At 42.6% G+C, this 23,555-nt stretch overlaps 2 protein-coding genes across 2 annotated transcripts; one reads left to right on the forward strand and one right to left on the reverse strand.

Moving 5' to 3' along the window:
* Nucleotides 1–1,455: 1,455 nt before the first annotated feature.
* bnipl (BCL2 interacting protein like) lies at nucleotides 1,456–22,178 on the reverse strand. The gene is made up of 10 exons (XM_015952012.3): nucleotides 22,028–22,178; nucleotides 14,403–14,483; nucleotides 13,445–13,512; nucleotides 11,131–11,379; nucleotides 10,864–11,058; nucleotides 10,659–10,761; nucleotides 10,419–10,550; nucleotides 9,886–9,972; nucleotides 2,006–2,104; nucleotides 1,456–1,614 (listed from the first exon to the last, which is right to left on the reverse strand). Exons 1-10 carry the CDS (start codon nucleotides 22,048–22,050, stop codon nucleotides 1,590–1,592), a joined length of 1,062 nt encoding a protein of 353 aa, XP_015807498.1. The 5' UTR covers nucleotides 22,051–22,178; the 3' UTR covers nucleotides 1,456–1,589.
* LOC139070192 (uncharacterized) lies at nucleotides 20,895–22,825 on the forward strand. The gene is made up of 7 exons (XM_070551928.1): nucleotides 20,895–20,954; nucleotides 21,050–21,067; nucleotides 21,119–21,196; nucleotides 21,642–21,669; nucleotides 21,953–22,131; nucleotides 22,215–22,281; nucleotides 22,483–22,825. Exons 1-7 carry the CDS (start codon nucleotides 20,895–20,897, stop codon nucleotides 22,704–22,706), a joined length of 654 nt encoding a protein of 217 aa, XP_070408029.1. The 3' UTR covers nucleotides 22,707–22,825.
* Nucleotides 22,826–23,555: the final 730 nt, after the last annotated feature.

Here is a 23,555-nt window from a genome sequence, read left to right on the forward strand (position 1 = left end):
CCATTTCGGCTATCTAATCTAGCTGTTACTAGTAATTATCTTCTTAGTAACATTGCTGAGTCACATTCTGTCACACTCTGAACTGGAAATTGTGATCCACACCTTCACACCTAGACTACTGCAGCCCAGTTTTCATTCGTATGAGCAAAACCAACCATTTACAGGTGGTTCAGAGAGCTGTTCTTGAGAAGGGCCTTGTGATTTTATCTTGAAAGGAGCTGTATAAAAACATCCTTTCTTCTTCTTCATGTGTTCTTGACCAAGACACCCCAAGCTGAGGATGTGATCTGTATGGAAACAGAAAGCTCTAACCAGAACCAGACCGTTCACATAGTAAGAAAAACAGTCACTCTATAAAAATCAACATTTTATTACAGGTAGTGAAGAATGGAGCAGCCAGTCAGCTGCCTCCTGCCCCCACCCAGATGGACCAGACATCCAGATGAAAACCACATTTGAACCAGATAAACAGCAGTCACTTCATGGTTATCATGTTACTATAGCAACATGATAGGTGGTCATCCGTGTTTGACCTATCATCACTCAATAATATGATAATCCATGTTAGCAAATAACAGATGGTTGCTAACTAAAATTCTACCTGAGATCTTGTTTCCAGGTGCTGAAACCATTTAATTCTCACTTGGTTGCAGGATCTTCAGCTGTAAAAAACTGTGCAAAAGTTTTAGACAGGTGAGAAAAAATGCTGTAAACAAAGAATGCTTTCAAAAATGGAAGTGTTTATTTAATTTATTGTAATCAATCAATAAAAAGCAGTGAATGAACAAAAGAGAAATCTAGATCAAATTAAAATCTGGTGTGACTTCGTAACAGCATCAATTCTTCTGGCTGCACTTTCACACATTGAAGGAACAGGACTGGTAGGTTGTTCTAGACTAGAACTAACCACAGATCTTCTGTGGATGTAGGCTTCCTCACATCCTTCTGTCTCTTCATGTAGTCCAGGCACACTCCATGATGTTGAGATGGTGAAAGCATTTTTTTTCTTTACAGCCTTTTTCGCACCTGCCTACAACTTTTGTACAGCACTGTGTATGTTTCTGACATGACTGGCGGAAAATAGTTATTGAGGAGTATAAATCCCTGGTTGGTGCAGATGAGTAGGAGAGGTTTTCAGCGCCAGCGATGGCGATTTCTGTATGCGAAGCCTGATGGCTTCACCTCTCAACAGGATGCAGAGCCTTGTTGTTTGCTTGTGGTTCCAGCCAAGACAAATGGTATCTGATGCTTAAACACATGAATTACATAAACAGGAAGTGACCATTTCCATAGAGATATTGAGAATCAGGATGATGTTTAAATAATTTATTTCTGAGGAGGAAGACCTGATGATGAAGGTGGGTTCAGGTCTCTGACACCAGATCAGAATACTGATTATAAACCCATCAAAACGAGTCTGAAAACTGACCCAGGAACAGTTCCTTCAGCCCTCCCATCACAAAGAAAGGCAACATAAATAAACCAGTCTGTGGCTGAAGAAGCAGCAGGTCAAAGGTCAGCAATTCAGTGACATCACAATGACCTTTAACTTGAAAACCCAAGTTCATCCAGCCTTAATATTCCAAATGTCATCTGTTCAACTTCTGATCATACCTGCAGGAGAGAAATAGAGTAATGAGACATAGACACCTGAGACATTTCCCTGCCGTTGCTTATTGAGTTTAAAATGGTTGCTTTTCTTGAGGGGGGGGACGTCCAACCAGTATCTGTCAGCGCGCACTGGAGAGTGCACAAGAGGTTCTAGTGTGGTTGCTAAGCTGTTGCTTGGCCAAATCTTGTCGTATCCTTAGCAGCCCCAACCTACTGCCTGGTGCCATTCATGGTGGACAGAACCAGCAGAACTACTAGGATGTATAGAACTAGTAGAGCCAACAGAACCAGCAGAACTAGTTGGATGCATAGCTGTAGTAGGAGCAACGGAACAGTAGTACTAACAGAACCTGCAGAACAACAGAACTAGAAGCAGCAGTCAGAGGTTTCTTACTCCTGGATTGCATCTGGGATCTGTAGTCTCTCTGTGGGGATAATCTGGCCGAGATGCTGAAGACTCTGAATGAAGCGAATCTTTCTGCTGAACTTGTCACTGTGGAGGTGGATAGGGTCAAAAGTCAGAGGCTAAATCCCACAACAGGAAGTAAATTATACTCAGTACTCAGGTGTTTCAGAGTTTAGTCATAAACTGTGTTTGAACGCTAGATGTTTGTAGGTTAACAAATTAACATGATAATGGATTAACAATGATAATCCAGTACTTTATCATTTTAATACTTTAGTCAAAGTGAAGTACAACAACATAAAATACACAGTAAAGAAAATCAACAGCAGAACTCAGGTCTGTTCAACAGAGACAGTTAGAGCATCTCCACGTGGGCTGGAAGGAACTCCAAGTATTAAGCTGTGTAAAAAAACTAATGAGGGAGGCTAAACTGAGAAAAGGGCTTCAGTTTTTAAGACAGGACTGGAGCGATGGAAGAAGATAATATGGTTTGATTAGTCCAGATTGACCCTGCTCTAGAGTGATGGAGGCATCGGAACTAGAAGAGAGGCAGATGATGGTCAAGCCTAGTGCCTACTACCCTGTAGGGAAATATGTGATCTGGGGTTGCTGCAGTGGGTCCAGTCTAGTTTCAGCAACATTATGAGGCCAGCTCAATGACCAGGACAAGGTTATTCCATCAGTGGATTTCTTCTTCCCTAATGGCACAGGTATCCAAGTCCAGACCTAAACCCCATCAAGAATCTTTGGGATGTGATGGAAATGGCTTAGAATGGTGAATGGTAAATGGCCTGTATTTGATATGGCACCTTCTAGAGTCCTGTAACCCCCCAAGGCACTTTACAACACAATCAGTCATTCACCCTTTCACACACACATTCACACACTGGTGGGGATGAGCTACGATGTAGCCACAGCTGCCCTGGGGTGCACTGACAGAGGCGAGGCTGCTGAACACTGGTGCCACCGGTCCCTCCGACCACCACCAGCAGGCAACATGGGCTAAGTGTCTTGCTCAGGGACACAACAACAGCGACAGACTGAGCGGGGCTCAAACCTGCAACCTTCCGATTACGGGGCGAGCACTTAACTCACACACACACACATTTATATAAATGACATTGTTGAGGCATCCAATATATTAAAATGCACCTTATTTGCAGATGATACAACTTTTTACTATTCAGGAGATAATGTTGAGCAGATGATAGAAGTGATACAAACAGAGATGAAAAAAATTAAACCATGGTTTGATGGAAACAAACTATCATTAAACAGTGATAAATCCTGTTTTATGATATTTAGTAATACAAATTCAAATGATGAAATTTTATTAAATATAGATGAGATTAATATTAAAAGAGTTCAAGAAGTCAAGTATCTGGGAGTCATCATTGATGAAAAACTGTCATGGAAACTACATATAAACAGTGTCAAAACTAAAATATCTAAAACGATTGCACTGTTACATAGAGCAAAAGGGTTGCTTGATAATAATTCATCATATTTGTTATATAACTCACTGATCATACCATACCTGAACTACTGCATTGAAATCTGGAGAACAACATATAAAACTTACACAAATTCCATTTACATCTTACAGAAAAAAGCAATAAGAATAATCACAAGGAGCAACTACAGAGATCCGTCCAATCCATTATTTATTAAATTAAAAACACTAAAATTCTATGATCTGGTGGACTACAATATTTTAAAATTTATGTATAATGCAAACAAAAGGAACGTACCTGCAGGATTAATTAAACGATTTTCAAAAAGACATAGCAAATATGATTTAAAGGGACATGAATTATTTAACATGCCTAGACATCGGATACTCGTAAAGGAACATTGTGTCTCCATATATGGAGTTAAATTGTGGAATAAATTCAATACTGAACTCAAGAATGCAAAAACAATATTGACTTTCAAAAAAGAGATAAAAAATAAAACGATTAACTTATATAGATCCGTTACATAAATGTGTGAGGGGAGGGGGGTGGGGGGGATTAAAGGAACAAAATATTAACCTAGTATGTGCTTGTATGTGTATATATGTATGTATATAGATCTGTAACTTAATGCTTCTTTCTGTGTAAATTGTTTTCTTTTTCTATTTTTTTCTCAAATTCATGGGTTGACATTTTGTCGGCCAACAGGTCCAGGAACTATATTGTTCAATTTCTTTAAGAATCATGTGATTATTTCATTTGTATTAATGTTATTTTAGTTAAAAGGGGCAGACAACATAAGTTTTTCTTCTTTCTGTCCCCTTTTTCATTTTGGCTTGCAGCAATTTAGTTCTGATTGTATTTTTATTTTAATGTCAATAAATGAAAATAAAAGATAAAAAAAAACTCCTGTGCCACTGTCGCCCCAAGAAGAAGAAGAAGAACAAGAACAAGAAGAAGAAGAAGAACAAGAACAAGAAGAAGAAGAAGAACGAGAACAAGAAGAAGAAGAAGAACAAGAACAAGAAGAAGAAAATATAATTTCTATAGCGCCTCTCAAGATAAAAATCACGAGGCGCTTCACAAAAACAAAAAATGTAAAAATATAAAAAATAATTTAGAAAATGGTTAAAAATATATTTTAAATGAGCAAAAATAGACTATTGTGATTAAAAAAATGTTGAGAGAGTGAACAGGAAAGAGGGAAATCAGTGGATCCTGAGGAAGGTGGAATAGGTGGAGAGAGCAAAATAAAGAGAGAGTGGTGAAGAAGGTCATACAAAAGCCAGCTTGAACAAGTGAGTCTTCAGCTTTTTTTTAAAGGAGTCCACTGAGTCCACTGATCTCAGGCTCAGGGGGAGAGAGTTCCAGAGTCTGGGGGCCACAGCAGCAAATGATCTGTCACCTTTGGTCTTTAGCCTGGTGCTGCACAACCAGTAGGCTTTGATCACTGGACCTCAGGGACCTGCTGGGGGTGTAGGGACTAAGAAGATTACCAATGTAAGATGGTGCTTGTCCATGTAAGGCCCTATAGACCAGAACCAGGATCTTGAAATGAACCCTGAAGTTGACTGGCAGCCAGTGAAGCTGGAGGAGAAGCGGGGTGATGTGGGTGTGTTTGGAGGACTTGGTCAGAAGCCGAGCACAGGCATTCTGAACCACCTGTAGACGGTTCAGGGAGGTTCTGCTCAGACACGTGAAAAGAGAGTTACAGTAGTCTAACCCCGGGTTTCCACGGGAGCCGTCAGCAGCACGTTACTGCAGCAGCACGTCTTGCTCGCGTAAGCTGCTGCTTGGCCCTTCCCACGAGACGCGAAGCAGCAGGGGAGCAGCTGTCACCGACAGAGCACGAAGTCACACGAGTGACTTTGTCAGTAAACACAACAACAAGCAGGAGAAAATTACAACATGGTTTGTGTTTTATGTTCTGTCCGTTTTATAATCGCCAATACGGACCTGAAAAACAAAGGAGACCGCTAGCTATGTGATGACTTCTCACGGGGACGCACAGTTAGTAACCTTTTTTAAAAGTACAGCAACCGGAAGGCAGTACGTTCTTTATTCTGAAAATCTCTGAAGCTTCTTTCCGTTTCTGCGTCCGATTTCCTGTCTTTCCTTCCCCAAAAATGTCGAACTTGACCCGTTTCAGAGGCGTCGCGCGTAGAAAATAGAACCAGAGCATAAGGGCCGCGACATGCTGCTCCTGAGACGCGGCCGACTCGCGCTGCTGACGGCTCCAGTGGAAAGGGTTCTGTTGACCACAGCGGTTCCTATCAGCAGCTATGACGTGCTGCTGCAGGAACGTGCTGCTGACGGCTCCTGTGGAAAGCCGGGGTAAGCGTGAGGAGATGAAGGTGTGGATAACTGTCTCAAGTTCAGAGCGGGACATAATGGGACTCAGCTTAGAAATGTTCCTGAGATGGAAGAAGGAAGAGCGAACAAGAGAACTGACATGAGAATCCAGGGTGAGAGCTGGGTCAAAGGTCACACCAATATTTTTGACGGAAGGTTTGGTGTGAGAAGCAAGCTGACCAAGAGAGTCTCTGACTTTGGGAACCAGCTTGTCTGGGGCACAGATGAGGATCTCAGTCTTATCTTCATTCAGCTGTAGAAGCTCCCAGCCATCCAGGTTTTGATAGAGTCTAAGCAGGTGTGTAACAGCTGCAGCTTAGACATCTCATGGGGCTTAGGAGATGTACAGTTGGATGTCATATGCATAAAGATGGTAGGAGATTCCTTTGATGGGGCTCAGGATGTGCTGAAGAGGGAGCAGATAGAGGAGGAAGAGCAGAGGCCCCAGCACAGAACCTTGTGAGACACCATGGGTAAGGGAGGTGGTGGAGGACCTAAACTTGGAGACGGCCGCAGAAAAGGAGCGCTCAGAAAGATAAGAGGAGAACCACTCCAGAGCAGTTCCTGATAGGCCTACCCAGTCTCTCAGCCTCTCCAGTAGCAGGTGATGGTCAACAGTGTCAATGGCTGCAGTCAGGTCCAGCAGGACCAGAACACAACAGTCCCCTGCATCACTGTGAGTCAGAAGGTCATTACCCTTAGAAGAGCTGTTTCAGTAGAATGAGCTCTACAAAAACCTGACTGTAAGCAATCATAGATGTTATGTTCATCAAGAGCAGCTGTGAGTTGTTTAGAATTGAATTGAATTCTTAATTGTCATTATGCATACACATAAAATTTGGTTGGTAGCTCTCAGCTTAAAGGGCACTAAGTCCACAAATAGAATGATAAAAACATGAAGAGTAAAACAAAAAAAGAACAATACATAACCTTCTCTTTAGGGAGCCATACACACACTAGTAAAATGAGTAAAAAAGCTGAATAATTTAAAAGATGTAAAAGATAAATGTTGCACTGACTGACATTCTGATCGTACTGATCGAAATGTTGATTGATATTATTGCACTACTTGTTATTGCACATAGAAGATTCAAGTGTGAACAGGACAATAGCAGCATCAAAAAACAGGATAATTGTAAATTACAACCAACCCATCATTAAACGTCAAATAGTCTCATGGGTCATTGGTTGGGAGTGTAGGTATCTGCAGGGTCACAGAGGTGGGGGGAGGATCACAGGAGGGGTGGGGGGTTGGGGGGGGGGGGGGCAGATGGCTTTAACAGCTCTAGGGAAGAAGCTGTTCCTCAGCCTGGTGGTTGTGGCCTTGATATTCCTGTAACGTTTCCTGGATGGTAGCGGCATAAACAGTTTGTGACCTGGATGGAAGGAATCAGCAGCTATACGGTTAGCCTTCCTTTGTAGTCAGATGGTATATACTGAGTCCAGATCTGGTAGTGGGCTCCCCACGATCCACTGAGCAGTTTTCACCACACTGGCCAGGTCTTTTTTTGTTCTGTATGGTACAGCTCCCATACCACACTGTCACTCTGAGTGATAGGATGCTCTCAATGATGGCCCTGTAGAAGTTCTTTAGCAGTTGGGGGGAGAGACTGACTCCCTTCAGTTTCCTAAGGAAGAAGAGTCTTTGTTGGGCCTTCTTTACCAGTAAGGAAGTGTTCAGTGACCAGGTTAGATCTGAGGTGATGTGGATGCCCAGGATCCACATCACCTAGCCACAACATTTTCCAAGATCTTGGAGATGAACGGAAGTTTAGAGATGGGTCTGAAGCTGCTATGGAGAGGGGTCAAGACTCGTTTTTTTAAGAAGAGGGTGGATTACAGCATTCTTAAAGTAAGCAGTGGATCGGCGCACCTGTCAGGCTTCCTTAAAATGGCTCCTTTCAACAAGAATTAGCCAACAGGCAGGCTGATATTTGTTTGATACAATGAAAATTTATTTGGGATAATTTAAATGTTTCCATTAAACGTTCCCCTTAGATCTGGATCATTGCAGCAACCCCTAAACTTCATGCAGCTGTTTTGGATGCATCAAAGATTATTGCCTTTTTCCTCTTTGCCTCCATCAGACCATTTTGTTTTGTGATTGTTTTTTTATATGAGCGGTGATCGTTCCGTGGCTCAGCAGCTCACTAGTGGAAAGGCAATAAAATGCTTTTCTCTGCCTACATCACCTGCACAAGCACCTCTATTTCAGTTTCAGTTGCCATGGTTACCTCTGAAAGGCCATCTATCCGCCATCTTATATATAGTTGGATGCAAAAGTTTGGGCAGCCTTGTTAATATTCGTGATTTTCCTGTATAAATCGTTGGTTGTTACGATAACAGCTTCCAGTTGCATATATCATGTTGGAAATACACTCAATGATATTTGAGAAGTGAAACGAAGTTTATAGGAGTCACAGAAAGTAAGAGATTTCAGCTTCTGTTTCCACAGTTAGGAACATATTGAGGAAACGGAAGATCACAGACACAGTTCAAGTTAACCCTTACCTCACATTAGAGCATTTTTTTGTGCTCGAATGGCTTTAACGTTAGAAAATTTAAACGTTGGGTAAGGGTTAAGGCTCAAAGTGGCAGAATAAGAAAAATCTCAGATAAACAGAAGTGAAGAATGACGTGAACAGTAAGAGTTGACTGCACCAGCACCAGCACCAAAGACCTGCTACATCATCTTGCTGCAGATGGAGTCACTGTGCTTCATTGAACTATTTGGTGCACTTTACACAAGGAGATGCTGCACGTGAGAGTGATGCAGGGGAAGCCTTTTCTCCACCCACAGCACAAACAGCAGCTTCAGGTAAAGCACATCTGAACAAGCCAGCTTCATTCTGGAATAAGGTGCTGTGGACTGATGAAACTAACATTGAGTTATTTGGACATAACAAGGGGTGTTATGCATGGAGGAAAAATTACACAGCATTCCAAGAAAATCACCTGCTACCTACAGTAAAACATGGTGGTGGTTCCATCATGCTGTGGGACTGTAACCAGTGCAGGGACTGGGAATCCTGTTAAAGTTGAGGAACTCATGGATTCCACTCAATATCAGCAGATTCTGGAGACCAATGTCCAGGAATCAGTGACAAAGCTGAAGCTGCACCGGGGCTGGATCTTTCAACAAGACAATGACCCTAAATGCTGCTCAACATCTACTAAAGCATTCATGCAGAAGAACAAGTAGAACATTCCAGAATGGCCATCTCCCCAGACCAGAATATTATTGAAAATCTGTGGTGTGAGTCACAAGCCATCACACCTGAATGAACTAGAGATGTTTTGTAAAAAATGGCCCAAAATACCTTCAACAAGAATCCAGACTCTCATTGGAAGCTATAGGAAGCATTTAGAGGCTGTTCTTTCTGCAAAAGGAAGATCTACTAAGTATCGAGATAAATTTTTTTTGGTGCCCAAATGTATGCACCTGCACACTTAGTTTCACCACTGAAATATCACTGAGTGTGTCTTCTATATGATATATTTAACAGTTTTTTTTATCAAACCAACCAACAATTAATATAGGAAAATCATTTAAATTAACAATGCTGCCCAAACTTTGCATCCCACTGTATATGCAGAGTGCTTTTCATTGACCATTTATGGCAGAAAGTAGGTGTCTTGGAGGTGAGATATAATCCAAAATCACCTGAGTACGTTTCTAGGAAGAGTGTGGTTTATAAAGCAGGAATTGTGTGTGGTTGTGCATAAGCAGTGTTTTATAGATCTGAAAAAGAGTTTGCACAGGTATTGTTTTGCTGAGCTTAAGTGGAATTTTAGTAAGGATTCTATGTAAAGTTTTGTAAACGAGGCCCTGGTTTCTACACATGGCTGACTTTATCCTGTCCTAATCAGTAGATAACTGGGCCTCCAGCCACTGATGAAAGAGACATTACAAAAACACCCTTTCTGGATGTGTGCCTCAGACATCACCTCTGAATTTCTTGTGAAAATAGCTGCAAGTATGGTGGGTGCAGCTGTATTATTGCAATGTTGCTATGTGTGTGTGTGTGTGTGTGTGTGTGTGTGTGTGTGAGTTCTTCAGACCTGATGAAGGGTTTGACCACTGTTATTATAGCTTTGATGTACCAAGCAGGATGAACCACTAGCAGTCCCTTCAGGTCCTTCTTCAACCTATACAGACAAGACACTGATGTCACTACTGTTGCCATGCATATGGGATGTAATCTCTGGCACTTTTCCCCTAGCTCCTACTCAGCACAGCTCGACTTAGCACTGCTCTACTTTACAAGTTTTGGGTCGTTTTCCATTACAACTGAAAATCAACTCTAGTAGGTTTTTTTGCCATAGAGTCCAAAAGGTAGTGTGAGGTTATTTGACCACAACACAAAACAATGCAAAAATGGAGGACGTGGTAGCGACTTCCTTCTGCTAAACCACAGATCTGTTACTAGTGGAAATGCCTTGGAACTTTGCAGAGCTGAGTCAAGCTGCACTGAGTAGGCACTAGTGGAAAAGGACCATAATAACATAGTAACAGTTTCTAAGCAGACAAGTTAAAGGATCCTGGGTCAGAACTCCACCCGACAGGGCTGCACTACTTAGAGAAATGTTCATACCTTCTGTCGATGGAGGTATAGCATTGATGAAGCCATTTGATGGCTGGCAGTTTGTTTCTGGGAGCCATGGCACACAGGTAAACCAGCACATAGTTCTCTGAAACCATTAAGTCCAATGTCCCAATAATGTACCTGTTAACAGAGGCAAACACGGTGGTACTTCTGAGTTCAGGCGTTTCACTAGATCTGTCATTTCATGCTCTTGTGTCATCCCTTTTCTTACTACAAATCCAAACCCACCTAAATAGGTTGTCCATGACATAGTCATAGTTCTCCACTGTGCTCTCTGGCAAGTAACAAGAAGTGAAAAGGATGATAGCGTTCATCCCGTCTCCATAATAGCCTAAGAAAAAAACAAGACATTTGACTTTGAACCTGTGCACAGTGCACACCTGAGTTTTAGGTATGTTCCAGATGTGTTCATGGTGTGCATGGCATCTCTAACCTCCATGTGATAACACCTGCAGGTATGGCTCCAGAACGCTCATGTTGACCCGGTATTCATACCCTGAGATGCAGAACTTCCTCCAACGGCGCCCTTTGCTGTCCACCTGGTCTAGCTCCATCAGACCCTCAGAGTGCTCCACTGGGCTACTGGCCACACCCACAGCCCCACCCTTCTCCATCTGGGGGAGGTCATCTGTAAGAAATAGATCATAGGTCAGCTAAAAACAGGAGGAGTTTTCCCAACTTAGCCTCCATGTTTTCTCACCTTCCCACTCGAGTTCATGCATGCTATCTGGTAGTGTTCCTGTTTCACTGCCCGATGGTGTCTCCAGAGCTTCCAGGTTTATGTCAAGTGATGGTGTGTCATCTGGTGTCCCTGACAATGCTGCTGCCGAGAAGCTGTCAGTCTTGTCATGTGAGTCAGTGTGACTCAGAGTGAGGTTAAGAGCTGGGGCCGCCAGACGCTTTTTAGCCCCCCTCTCACCTGTACACAAGGCCAGACTGGTAGACGGTGCTGAGGGAGAGTAGAGGTCAGAAGTCAATTTATGGAAAACATGACTCAAGCAGTGGCACCCCCAAGGGATGGCCAGTGGAGGCCATGGCCCCCTTAAAAATTTGTTGGCTACCACTCTAAAGTGAAAGGGGAGGGGCTACAGTCTGATAAGCTTTTGTCCACTTTCAATATCATTTTTTATAGCACTTCATTTAAACCAGGGTTGCTCCAAAAAGATTTGAAGTAACTTATAAGACTTCTACACACACTACAGGAACAGAAGGATCAAGATATTGATCTAACTGGAGTCAAATGCCAAAGAGCATAAATGGAGGAGATTTTTAGAAATGACCATGGTCCTGAGCTGATCTAATGTGAAGAGGCAGGTTGTTTCAGAGATTAATGGCAGCAACTGCAAAAGCACGGCCACCTCTGTTCAATAATCAGGAACAGTGAAGTGCATCTTCCTATTTGAGCTAGAAAGAGAGCAGAGAAGTAGAAGGTAATGGTCATAAGGTGGGGACAGACCGAGAAGCACCTTGAACTCAAGCAATAACCCCTTGAAGATAATTCTGTACTGGATAGGGAGCCAATAGAGTGAAGCCAGCACCAGTATTATGTGTTCATGCTTTTTTTTGTACCTGTAAGGAGATGAGTTACAGCATTTTGTATGACCTAATGTCCCTGGTGGAGGGAGGACTGACTTCAGTCTTTATATAAGGAATTGCAAATAGATGAGTTTTTCAAAATCATTGGGAAAGAAGCTGGTATTTGTCTGGGATGAAAGAAACTAACTAACTAACCAAACTGATTTGCTTGTCAAAATAAGGGAGGAGTCGAATGTGACTCCATGTTTTTCATAGAGAAACGACTGAATGGTGTTAAAGGGAGTACTTGCCCTAACCCTATCAACAAGATGACTTCTGTTGTATTTTTGTTAATATGTAGAAACACTAAGTGTATGAGCAAGTCACCGTAATAGAAAATACATCTGAACATCATCAGCGAAGCAGTGGAACTGCCTATTTTCTGAAGATAAATCCAAATGGCAACATGTATAATTGTCATGTTCTGCGGGTGGAGGTGGCAGACCATGTGTGGTGGTGGTTTCCAGGAGGCAGAAGATCAGGCAGACGGATGAAAAATAAAAAGATGTTTAATTGTAGACTGGGAGCAACAGGACGAACGAACATGCACAAACGACAATGAACCGACAAAGACAGCAACAAGGAGGGAGCTATAATTACACAAGGGAATCAGGAACTCATGGGCAGAGTAATCAGGGACAGGTGAGAACAATTAGGCTAATAAGGGCAGGAGAGACACAGTCAGGGAGGCCGGGTGGATCATGACAATAATGAGAACATGAGAGGGTCAAGAATTAAACCCTGAGGAACTTCACATATCAGAGGCGCTTGGTCTGAGGAACACTGATCTATCTGAACAGAGACGGTTCCTCTGTTAAAGGCAGTTCCTCTGATACCTACCTAGTGTGTGAGTTGAGACAGGAGAGAGTCATGATTGGTGACAAAAGCAGCACTTAGTTCTAAGAGGATCGAGACAGCAGAATTTCATGAATGAGCAGGCAGAAGGATGTTGTAGTGCTGTTTCTGTTGACAAAATTAACCCAGACTGAAATTTCTATCAGAAAATCTTACAACTGATTCTGGGTTATTTTCTCCAGGATCTTGAGCCAGAAACGTGGTTTGGAAATGGGGTGGGAGTTTGCCAGAACAAAGCTGTTTAGATCTCTCTTTTTAATAAGAGGTTGCACCACAGCGTGTTTAAATGTGAACCTGAGTTCTGTTCCAACCACGTTTTACCACAAAGACTGAATGATCTAACAATATTAAAGACATTCTTCAGTACGCAAGCAGGGGCGTAGTATGATGTAGTTTTTAGGACTAAGGTGTTGCACTGCCTCATTCAGCTGAGGCAGAGTGAGATGCTGTAATGTGAACACAATTTTTGAGAAGAAAGAAAAAGAAAATGGGTTAAATTACGGTGGGGATTGTAATCACCTTCTGTTTTATAGAAAGTTATTTTTTTCCAATCTTAAAATGTAAATAAATCAGGAGAAATTCACCTTGTTCACTGGATCCTCCTACTGGACTCACTGACTCCTCTGGATCTCCACCATCCTCTGGGAGGGGCCTGACCCACCAAGACAGAAAAGTAACATAAGGTTAGGTTTCTGAGTTTAGGTGAATCCCAATTTCCTTCTTAATGCAGGTAGGACTTCACCAGGGACCTGGAGCTCTGGTCCTCAACCAGAGACCTATGAGGTTCAGGGTTCTAGGTATCTTAACCATTCATAGAACTGCACTCTTCTGGATAGAGATCTCAAGTTGTTTCCTGGGATCTGTTGGAGCCTCCTTCAGCTGGACATCAAAGCCCTCGTTATTCTGGTGACCACACGACCTACGGAGGTCTTCTACAACTTTTCCATTTCCTCTTTCAGCCCTTTGGAATCCCAGCAGCTTCTAATGTTCTTTCTTCCAGATGTTCCTGTCACTTAGGATGTCTATGTCCATCACCACTCCCTTGTTCTGCAGTATGTTGACCACCATGAGGTCTGATCATTTAGCCATTTTGTTTGTCAGTCTGGATCTGAAAGTCCCACAGCATCACTGTGGGACCTCCAGTCCATACTGGGCTAAGTTCTTCCTGTACGCCATTTCAGCCACTGGGTTATGAAAAACCATGTTCGTGTTCCCCGCCTGCCTTGGGCTCTGTATGGTATGGTTGTTCTTGTTCTGCCATGAGCAGAGTTTCTTTCTCATCCTTTTCTAACCACTGGTAGGGTTCATGGAGATCAGCCCCTTCCTCCATCTGCCCTACAGGACCTTATCCATCCATGAGGGTTTATCCTGCTCTCCCTCCTTTGGGTTTCTGCTTTCTGAAACATCCGCTCAGTAGTTCATTCCTGGGGGCTTTCTTGATGATGTACCTCAGGATCCCAGTTGTTCCCTCCTGTAGAGTGACTCTGACCCTCACTAGTCCTCAGCCTCCCTTATTTCCTTGCTTACAGGTTGAGTTCATACCTGGGGAATTCATCGTCCTGCCACTCCTCCCTCAGCTCCAGATCTTGGATGTTTGGGGCCCCCGAGGCCCCAGGAGCAGGCCTGTAGGGTCCAAACATACACAGTTAAAATAGACTGTAATGTCCAGTAATGGTCAGTTTTTAAGTACAGTTTGACCCTTCAGTATCTGGTCAAAAGGGAGTCACAAGTCTGCATGTGTTTCTTTTAATCTGCCTGCCTTCATCCCATCAGTTGGAGTTCAGAGCCTCTCTGCAGCTCTGAACACATGATAACGTATTGTCAACAATGATGTTCCCCCCTCAAGGCCTCAAGCTTCCCTTATTGTTCTCCAGGATTCTTCATGCCTCTGAATAAAGTGAACACTTGCAGCTCGGATTTGTTGCTTAATCAAAGAATGAATTCTTAAATATAATGTGAACTTTTAAAACTTATAAGTTAAATAATCATTCAATAAATGTTTGTTTATTGTCACTTATAATAATTATAATATAAATGAAAGGCTTTCATTAATCTGCGCTTGAATGACTGAAGATTGAAATGAATTTTTTGTTATGATTACATTGATTTATGGATGGATCAGTAATGTTGATATGACAAGGCCATCACCATCTATCTACACTCACACAAGGACAAAGTAAAGTTAAGTCAAACGCGTGACACATAGATATTTCTTTACCCCAGATCAGAGCATCCGGTATCTGAAAGAAGGCGTGTTTTCTGAGGTTGTCTTGGCAATATTCCTCAACATGTCAACCTCCGGTTGGCCACACAAATCATAACATGAGAATATTAAAACAGAATCACTCTGGTGATTCAGCAGTTGCAGTTCCAGTTCGAGTTCCAGCTATCATCACTCAGCATTCAGTTCTAGAGGAAGCTACGGAAACGGCCGTCCGTGGTGAATTCTCTTTAACTAAGAAGCAGCCTTGACGCGCCGTCAAGGTTGTTGCAAAGCTGACACAGCAAACGGTTCCTGCAGAACAAAGCTGATTTTGTTCGGACTCCTTGAGAGCCTAGACGCAAACGGTTCCATCCAACCTGTGTGCCTGGCGACATGTCTGGACCGGAGAAGTCGGCACTGTGGTCAATCTACAGGACCTGGGTGCTCAGAGCAGTGGTGGTGCCAGGGGGGTGCTAGGGGGCGCTATAGCTACCCCTGGATTAGTCATTGCACCCCCATAGCACCCCCAAGTAGATGTTAGATTTTTTTTATATATAATTTAATTTTAATTTAACGTGTGGATGTGATCATATTTAACATACAAAACAAAAATAATCAGTAAATTATCATATAGATAGTAAAAACTTAAACCAAAACAGGAAATTGATGTTAACCTTTGACCTCGTTTTCCACCTGCGAACGAGTGAAAGGTAGAGCTAGTGGTAAAATGGATTGGTTTTTGTTGCCCAAGTTTCCACGGATTCTGTCAGAAACGAATGAATGTTTGGAAGTGATCTCAGACCCACAAAAATCTACGGATCTGGATGAAGAGAGTCAACCCTCAACCGCCACAGCGGTCGAGGGTTTTGCCGCTGGAAATGCAAACACAAACGTTAGCTAACCTTGCAACACTATAGATGGTTTTCTGTGTGGCTAATGGTTTCATGGAAAAGCAGCGATTGTTCATATGTTTATGATGTATATTAATGATTGTTTCAGGTGTTGTTGAGGTTTTGTGCATGCTCGTGTATCTGTGTTGAAGGTGTTTGAGAGAACAATAGGTACGCATGACCACTTCCTTCATAGCACCCTTAATAAAAAGACTAGCTCCTTCATAGCACCTGCAGAAAAAAATTTCTGGAGCCACCACTGGCTCAGAGGTCATCCGACCTCGATGACCTCTGGATCCGTGAAGAGGGTCTCCGAAGGGTGAGGTAGAACACAGTGTGATTGCGTCTGATGCTTTTTGTTAAGAATCAACTTCATAGTGTCACGATACGGTGGTGTGGACCCAAAATGCAGTACCCAGGATGACACGGAGGTAGGGATGAAGATTTTAAGTAAAAAGTCTTTATTTGTGGGTGAGCCAAAAACCAAGGTTAATCCAAACTGTAAGTCAAAATCCAAAAGGCCAACAATCCAAAGGTCAAAAAGCGGATATTATCTGAGGATCAAGAAACTCTAGTTTAAACACAGAGGGACGAAACTGACAGAATCAAACAAACATTAATGGACCGACAAGAACACAGAGACAGACAGGGCTTAAATACCCTGGGAGGAGCAATCAGGGAAACAGGAAGCAGGTGTGTGGGGTGAGCTGCTGGAGGGAAGGCAGGTGACACTAATAAACTCAATGGGGAAAACAGAAACAGAGGATGGCAAATACCTTAACACAAAACTAAACAACAATTTCCTAAAGACAGAGGGAAGGACTCACACAAACTAGCTGGAGGACATAGTACATACACACACTGAGCTGGGGACAATGAGGCTGGAGCTGACCTGGGAGGAAATAGTAAAGATAACATCAGACACTAAACTGACATCCAGAAAAAGGACACATGAGGGCGCCAAAGGGCTACAACATAAGACACATAACAGGGATGCAGACAAGGGCTGTGTCTGAATCCAGAGGTAGGATGCTTGTAAGAGCGCATTTTGAGGTCGATGACGTCAAAGCGCAGCGACGAGTACTGTCCGAATTCCAAGAATCCTCATTCTCGCGTCCTCAAACACGTCCTCGCTCCACCCACATTTCGAGGATGGGTCTGATGGATCCTCACAGGAGCAAGGGTATCCCAGCATGCTTTGCGCGCCGGCCGCTGGACTCGACACTCGCAACAACGGCGGACGGAGCGGGACAGCAGTGCAGCTTAAAATGTAAGTTAGTTAAAAAAATAGCGGTCAAAAAATAAAATACGTGTTTGGGCACTTTTGGTTTGTTTTTTATATAAGATCTAATACCGCAAATTGTTTTTTCATGTAATTTAAGGCTAAAACATGCCCCACCGAAAACCAGCTTGAATGTTTAATAGGAAAAAACCACCGTAAACTAGCTTGATCCCAGCAGGCTTTTTAAAAGAAAATAGCGGTAGAAAACTAAGCTGAAAGCGGTTCTGTTTATAGACATTTTTCATTTGTATTAGTACATTTTAAGCAGAAATCAGCGAGAACGAGCTTGTATGGTGGTCCCGTCATAATTCCCGTGTGTGTGTGTTTATTTAGCGAATAAAGCTTCTCATCATTTGTTTTAAGGTTAACACCCCACCGTAAACATGCTTGAAAGTCTAATAGGAAAAAACTCACCGTAAAAGAGCTTGCATCTTATGTAATCATGTAACGAATGCCAAAAATAACGAAAACTAAGTTTAATGTTTATTTAAGTTAATTTTTAAGAAACCACATTACTGATTTAATGTTTTTAATTTCATTTTAGGCGGAAAAAAACACAGAACACAATTTTCATCTCCCATGTTGATAAATTAAAATATTGTTTATTGCATGTTTTATCAACTATGATTTATAATCTGACTTTGTTCTTTTATTCCTCTCTATTCTCATCCAGAACCAGTACCTTTAAGGAGCATCTGTAAATTCATTATGCCCACAGTGTTCTCTGTTGTTAAATGACAATAAAGCCTTGTCATTCTAATTCCCTTTGTCTGTAGGACTGCAAGTATCCAGGGTCAGGAGAGGGAGTCAGCGGAAAGCCCACTGCTGAAACCTGGCCCTGGTTTGTCCCCATGGACGAGGTGTTGGGACAGAGGCCTTCCACTATGCCTCCTGTCCTTATTGCTTCCATTCCCGAGGACACTCCAGGGCCAAGTGCAGCAGTAGGTGAGACAGAGGACAGGGAGAGTGGTGGAAGGAAGCCGGAGTCCTCATCAGGGAGAAAAAGGAGAAGGGCAGATGAGCTCCTTGACCTGATCAGGGAGGACATGAGACAACAGAGGGAAGCGGAGGAGAGGAGAGTAAGAAGGATGGACAGATTTTTAGCATTGATGGAAAGGATGGCAGAGAAATGGGTTTTTTTTATTTTAGTTTCTTCTGGTTCAGGTTCTATATATGTGTTTGAATGTTTTTGTTATTTGTTTAAATGTAATAAAATTTCTATTAATTGATAACTCTTTTTGGATCATTAACAGTGTTATTATTCAGTTTTTAACAAGTAACAACATAGTAAATAAATTGTAAGGGAACACTGTAAGGAATAAAAGTAAAGATAAAAGTAAAATATATACAGTAAACTTGGAAAGCAGGGAGTCTTTGGTGGTGTTGCTAAATCTACTAAACATGGATCGAGGTGGATGGAGTGCAGGAACCGAGATCCGTGGCTGAACGTTTCTGGTTGGCAAGTGGAACATCAGACAGAGTGGTCTGCAGAGGGTGCTTCTGGATGCCTCATCTCACTGACCACTGCATCGTCCATCAAAAGGGTTTGCTGGGCTGGCTCACTCGACGGCTGTCACATCACTAACATTCAGATATATGCAAAAAAGGAGATCATGAGTATAATACTTGTAACTCTAGCAGATAACAGGACTAAATGATTTTTAAACTTTAAATACAAAGGCCGGTGACGTTTATTGAGCCGTCGCAGCTCCTCAAAAACCACAAATAAAATGAAATATTGCTGTGGATCCATTTTCAACGTCGCTACCAGCTTGTTAGCCTGTTTGCCACTGTCACGGTAGCTAGGCAACTAGACCTGGGGGCGGGAATAAAAACGAGGCTAGTACTGTCCGAATTCAGAGCCGCTGACTTCTGGTTTTAGCGGTCTTGCAAGGACCAGGCCTTGCTAGACCAGCGAGGACCCTTACTCACAAGCATCCTACCTCTGGATTCGGACACAGCCAAGGACACATGAGGGCACTAAGAGAGCACAAGGGGAGAACCTGGAGTGGAGCACAAGAGGAGCTGGGGAACAAAGGGACACAAGAGGGAATCTAGAGAGGGATGGAGGACACCAGGAGGCACATAAAGGAGGGGGCAGATGCAGACCATGACACATAGCTTAACGCAAAACAAATTATTTTACACCCAGAACTCAGCTTTCCTAGATACGGAAGTTCTGATAACATTGCATTCATACATAGGCACCATATACCACATCTACTCCTTCTAGATTCATCCATCACAGTAAATGTTAGTTAATTTGTCATGTTTTAATTGTTTGGGAAATAAATTCTTACTTTTACAACACTGACTCTTTCCTTGAATCAAAACAAAGTGTTTACAATCCCTGAATGAAACTAAGAATCCTAGAATCTTCTGATTAAACACAAAAACCAAGCAGGTTGAATTTATATATTTATATATAGAATCACAGCTTATTGGTCATACGTAGAGGTAATATATTAAGCTCTTAAAGCACTCAATTTACCAAATCCTACAAGAAAAAGTCCTTTTCAGCCTTCTACAGATAATAGAGCTTCAGACATCCGCTGATCTCACAAAACCGTGACCCACGAAATCAAATCCTTCAGAACAAACAATCCATGTCTGAGCATCAGCACTGATTGTTTTTCAGAGAATGGTCAGAGACTCCAGAACCTAAAGGTTTTGTTTGGTTTCTAAATTAGAAATAGAAACATCCAAGCTGAGTAAAGCAGAGTCATCTGTTCTGATTAGACTGATTTTGCTTTGGTCATGTGACACTCTGACATCATGCAAGGTCTCTTATGCATCTACTTCTAAAACTGAACAAATCTGCTTCCTGACAGAAACATACATTTTCTGTTCAAATTCAAATGCATCAATGTTCAGTTCAGACATTTTTGAATGTTTCGGTCCAGAGCTGAACATAAAGAAAAAAAAAACACCCCCTCAGGGACCATGACCTGAATGAAAATACTGTCTCTGTAAGGACGTCTTATTGGGGACATTTTGGACAAAATCTTGAAGAGGACAGTGTCATCTTACAATCTGTGCACTGGTCCTTACATTGTCTCAAAAAAAGGAATTGTGTTTTTTCATGAACACTCCCCAGAACCAGCTTCTGTTTACTTTTTTGTTGTTTTTAGCTCCTTCCTGGTTTACCATTTCAAAAGGAAAGCTGCAGTCAAGTAGACCTTGTTTCATCAACTGTCAGTCAAACAAGAACTGGTCAACATCCTGGTAACAATTCTGCCAGCTCAGACTCATGGAACCTGATAGACCACTTACAGTGACGCACCTGAGCAGGTGAGAAGGGGTGGGGCTGTATTGTTTTTGTTTGTTGTGAAGCTCACAATACTCATTCAGTTAACCGCACCTGTGTGTGTTTGTGTGTGTTTCATGTTTCAGTAGTGGTGCCTTCAGGGACAAGCTGGGAGAAACTAACTCGCCAGTTCAAGCTGTTAGGTTGGTCCGACAGGTGTTCCTACAGGTGCTGATCTGTAGTGATCTCCTGAGTCTCAGAAGCAGTTTCAAGAGTTCCTAACAATGAAGTCATGGAGGAATGTTTTAAGTGATCTTTGGGTTTTAATGTTGTTCAAAGCAGCAGATTACATTTATGTTTATGTATTTAGCTTTGACCCAAAAATAGCTGTGCAGTTATTTTACATAACAAGATGTCCAGCATGTGCTGTGTTATTGCTATCCCTCCTGTTCATTCTGATGTCTATATGGATGTAGTCTACCTACCACAATCATAACAAATGATACCATGTAACAGGAGGAGTATTTCACACCTTTCCTATAGATTAAACCTTCCTGTCTGCTTCAGCTGCCAGAAGACAGACAGGCAAAAACAAAACCGGCTGATGCAAATGAACAATGTCCTGCACCTGTGTAGCACCTTTCTGATTCAGAGGACTCCAAGGCACTTTACACTTCAGTAAATCATTCATCCATTCACTCAGACATACTGATGGTGAGGAGTTTGGGGTTTGAACCCCACTGATCACAGAGCAACCTCCCAGCTTCTGCCATCATCACCCTGTAGGTTCTAAACAGCTCCAGGATCCTTAAGCACATTCCAGGATGCTGTGTTTAGCAGACACCTGGGAGAGAGAAACATCCACCTGGTTCTCGGTTGTGATCCTGGATCTAGAAGCAGAAACCCATTTTTTGTTTGGATCTGAAAAGGGCCTCAGATGAAACATGTTCCTGAAAGATCTCAGCTTCTACAGGCAAAAATAAAAATCTTTCAACTCATATTTTAAAAACAGTATCAAACCTGACTGGATTCTGATCACTTGGTAAATGTAAGGTATGGGTAGAGGGTCAAAATTCATACTTTTGCCTTCAAGGTCCCACAGAGTGTGGGAACTTTAAGCTCAAAGTTTTTAACTCATTGCTTTTCTGTTTCTGAACAGATGAAAATCAGTTTAAATATGGAACAGAGTCTGTTCAGAGCTGGCTCTGTGAAACACACACACACACACACACACACACACACACACACACACACACACACACACACACACACACACAGACAGACACTGACATCATGGACTGAGTTGTCCTGCCATTACCAGCTAAGTCTAATTTAGATTCTAATTTCAAACTGGACCATTCCAAACCAGTTCTGAACAGGACCTGGATTAAAACCAAACAGTGAATCCACCATAACGACATGTTCACTAACTGATGGGAAGAACGCAACTTCCTCTTTGTGCTGGAACAGGAAATACACAGACACACACACAGTCACACAAATACACCGAGGTTCTACTGGAAAACTTGAGAACATTTAGCTCACCTGTCCATGGCGTTCCTGTCCATGTGCCCACCGATGGTGCTAATGATGTAACGGTGATGTCACAGAGTGTTCGGACCAGCATGTATGACCAGCTGGATGCCAGGGTGTGTGTGTTCCTCTGTGTATGTGTGTGTGTTCCTCTTTCTGGCGAAGCTGCAGTCTGACTTGTCCTCGGTTTGTCCAACAGGTTTGGCTGCATTTCACCTCAGAGCTGTTCATTGATTGGCCCACACTCACCTGCTCTACGCAGACAGGTAAGGTGGAACATCAGCAGAACATTTGCTTCATTAATATCCACCAATCAGCATCCAGAACTGGTTAGAACAGGAGGAACTGTCAAGTGTCTGCAGGGTCCTACTGCCTGCACACGCTGAACTCGGTCTTTTATTCTGAAAAGTTTTTGGAAGGAAATACAAATTATGGTAAAACGCTTTGCTCGTCTCATTCATTTATAGCTTGTGGTGGATCTACAAGGGGGCAACAGCCCTTTTGCTGTAAAGACTTGCCCCCCAAGCTCTGCGCTGTGGAGAGGTTTTCATCCAAGATGTCTCTGGACACTGCTGCATCCATCTTTACCTCTATCCTGATTAGTCTCCCAGTTCCTGCCCATGGAAAACATCCCCACAGCATGATGCTGCCACCACCATGCTTCACTGTAGGGATAGAATTGGCCTTGTGATCAGCAGTCTGGTTTCCTTCAAACATTACACCTGACATTCACAGCAAAGAGTTCAATCTTTGTCTCATTAGATCTGAAAATTTTGTTTCTCCCACAGTCTGAGAGTCCTTCATGTACCTTTTACCAACTCCAGGTGGGTTGCTATCAATGATTGAGTAAATAAGATGGACAAACCCTCTGTACCCTCTGTATTACTTGTACAGCTGAACTGAAGCCCAATGGACGGTTCCCATCACCGCCATCTTGTCCATGACACATGTCTCGTCATTCCCGGAAAATACAAAAATTGAGATGAGAGTGGGGCTGTAAGGGTGGGGTCAGTTAATTGACACTCAACAAACTCTGAGCGGATGTAGCTACAAGCTAACTGAGCAAACCAAAGCTAACAGAAGTTGGAGGGCATTTGCAGCCAGAAAATTGCTGTTGAGTGACTCTGCTACTATCTTCCTTCTAGGTGGCAACAGTTTGCCTGATTGGTGGATTGCTGCAGAAATGATTGTCCTTCTAGAAGGTTCTCTTCTCTCCAGCCCATTTCAGAAAACAATGCTGTCAATTTGCAGCAATGCTAAGCCTGCATGTGGGAGCCTTAGGTCATTTATAAGTGGTCAGACCTTGGCGATAATGTGGCGCAATCGTGTCCTTTTTACAAAAGCTTATGCAATGGCGGTACAAAGAGGATATGGAGGCAATCTCTGCACTGCCGCAGACTTCTGTTTATCTTGGACATAACTTGCTTTTTAATGCAATCAAAGCTGCACTCAGTTTCCTTCACAAGCTGCTGCTCCTAAAGGTGTCTTTCCTCCACACTCCCCGTCCACTCTCTGTTCCAGCTCCAACGGAGAGAAGCTC

Source organism: Nothobranchius furzeri, chromosome 5, assembly GCF_043380555.1.
Source record: "Nothobranchius furzeri strain GRZ-AD chromosome 5, NfurGRZ-RIMD1, whole genome shotgun sequence".
Lineage (NCBI taxonomy): Eukaryota > Metazoa > Chordata > Actinopteri > Cyprinodontiformes > Nothobranchiidae > Nothobranchius > Nothobranchius furzeri.

Excerpts from the sequence above, each read along its gene's own strand:
- LOC139070192 (XM_070551928.1), top strand. The coding sequence starts at position 20,895 with ATGTCCAGCATGTGCTGTGTTATTGCTATCCCTCCTGTTCATTCTGAT. Across the intron at positions 21,670-21,952 it reads CAGTTTAAATATGGAACAGA|GAAATACACAGACACACACA; the intron begins GTCTGTTCAGAG and ends GTGCTGGAACAG. Across the intron at positions 22,132-22,214 it reads ATGACCAGCTGGATGCCAGG|GTTTGGCTGCATTTCACCTC; the intron begins GTGTGTGTGTTC and ends TTTGTCCAACAG.
- bnipl (XM_015952012.3), bottom strand. The coding sequence starts at position 22,050 with ATGGACAGGAACGCCATGGACAG. Across the intron at positions 14,484-22,027 it reads GACAGGAACGCCATGGACAG|GCCTGCTCCTGGGGCCTCGG; the intron begins GTGAGCTAAATG and ends TGGACCCTACAG. Across the intron at positions 2,105-9,885 it reads GTGGTCAAACCCTTCATCAG|TGACAAGTTCAGCAGAAAGA; the intron begins GTCTGAAGAACT and ends CCACCTCCACAG.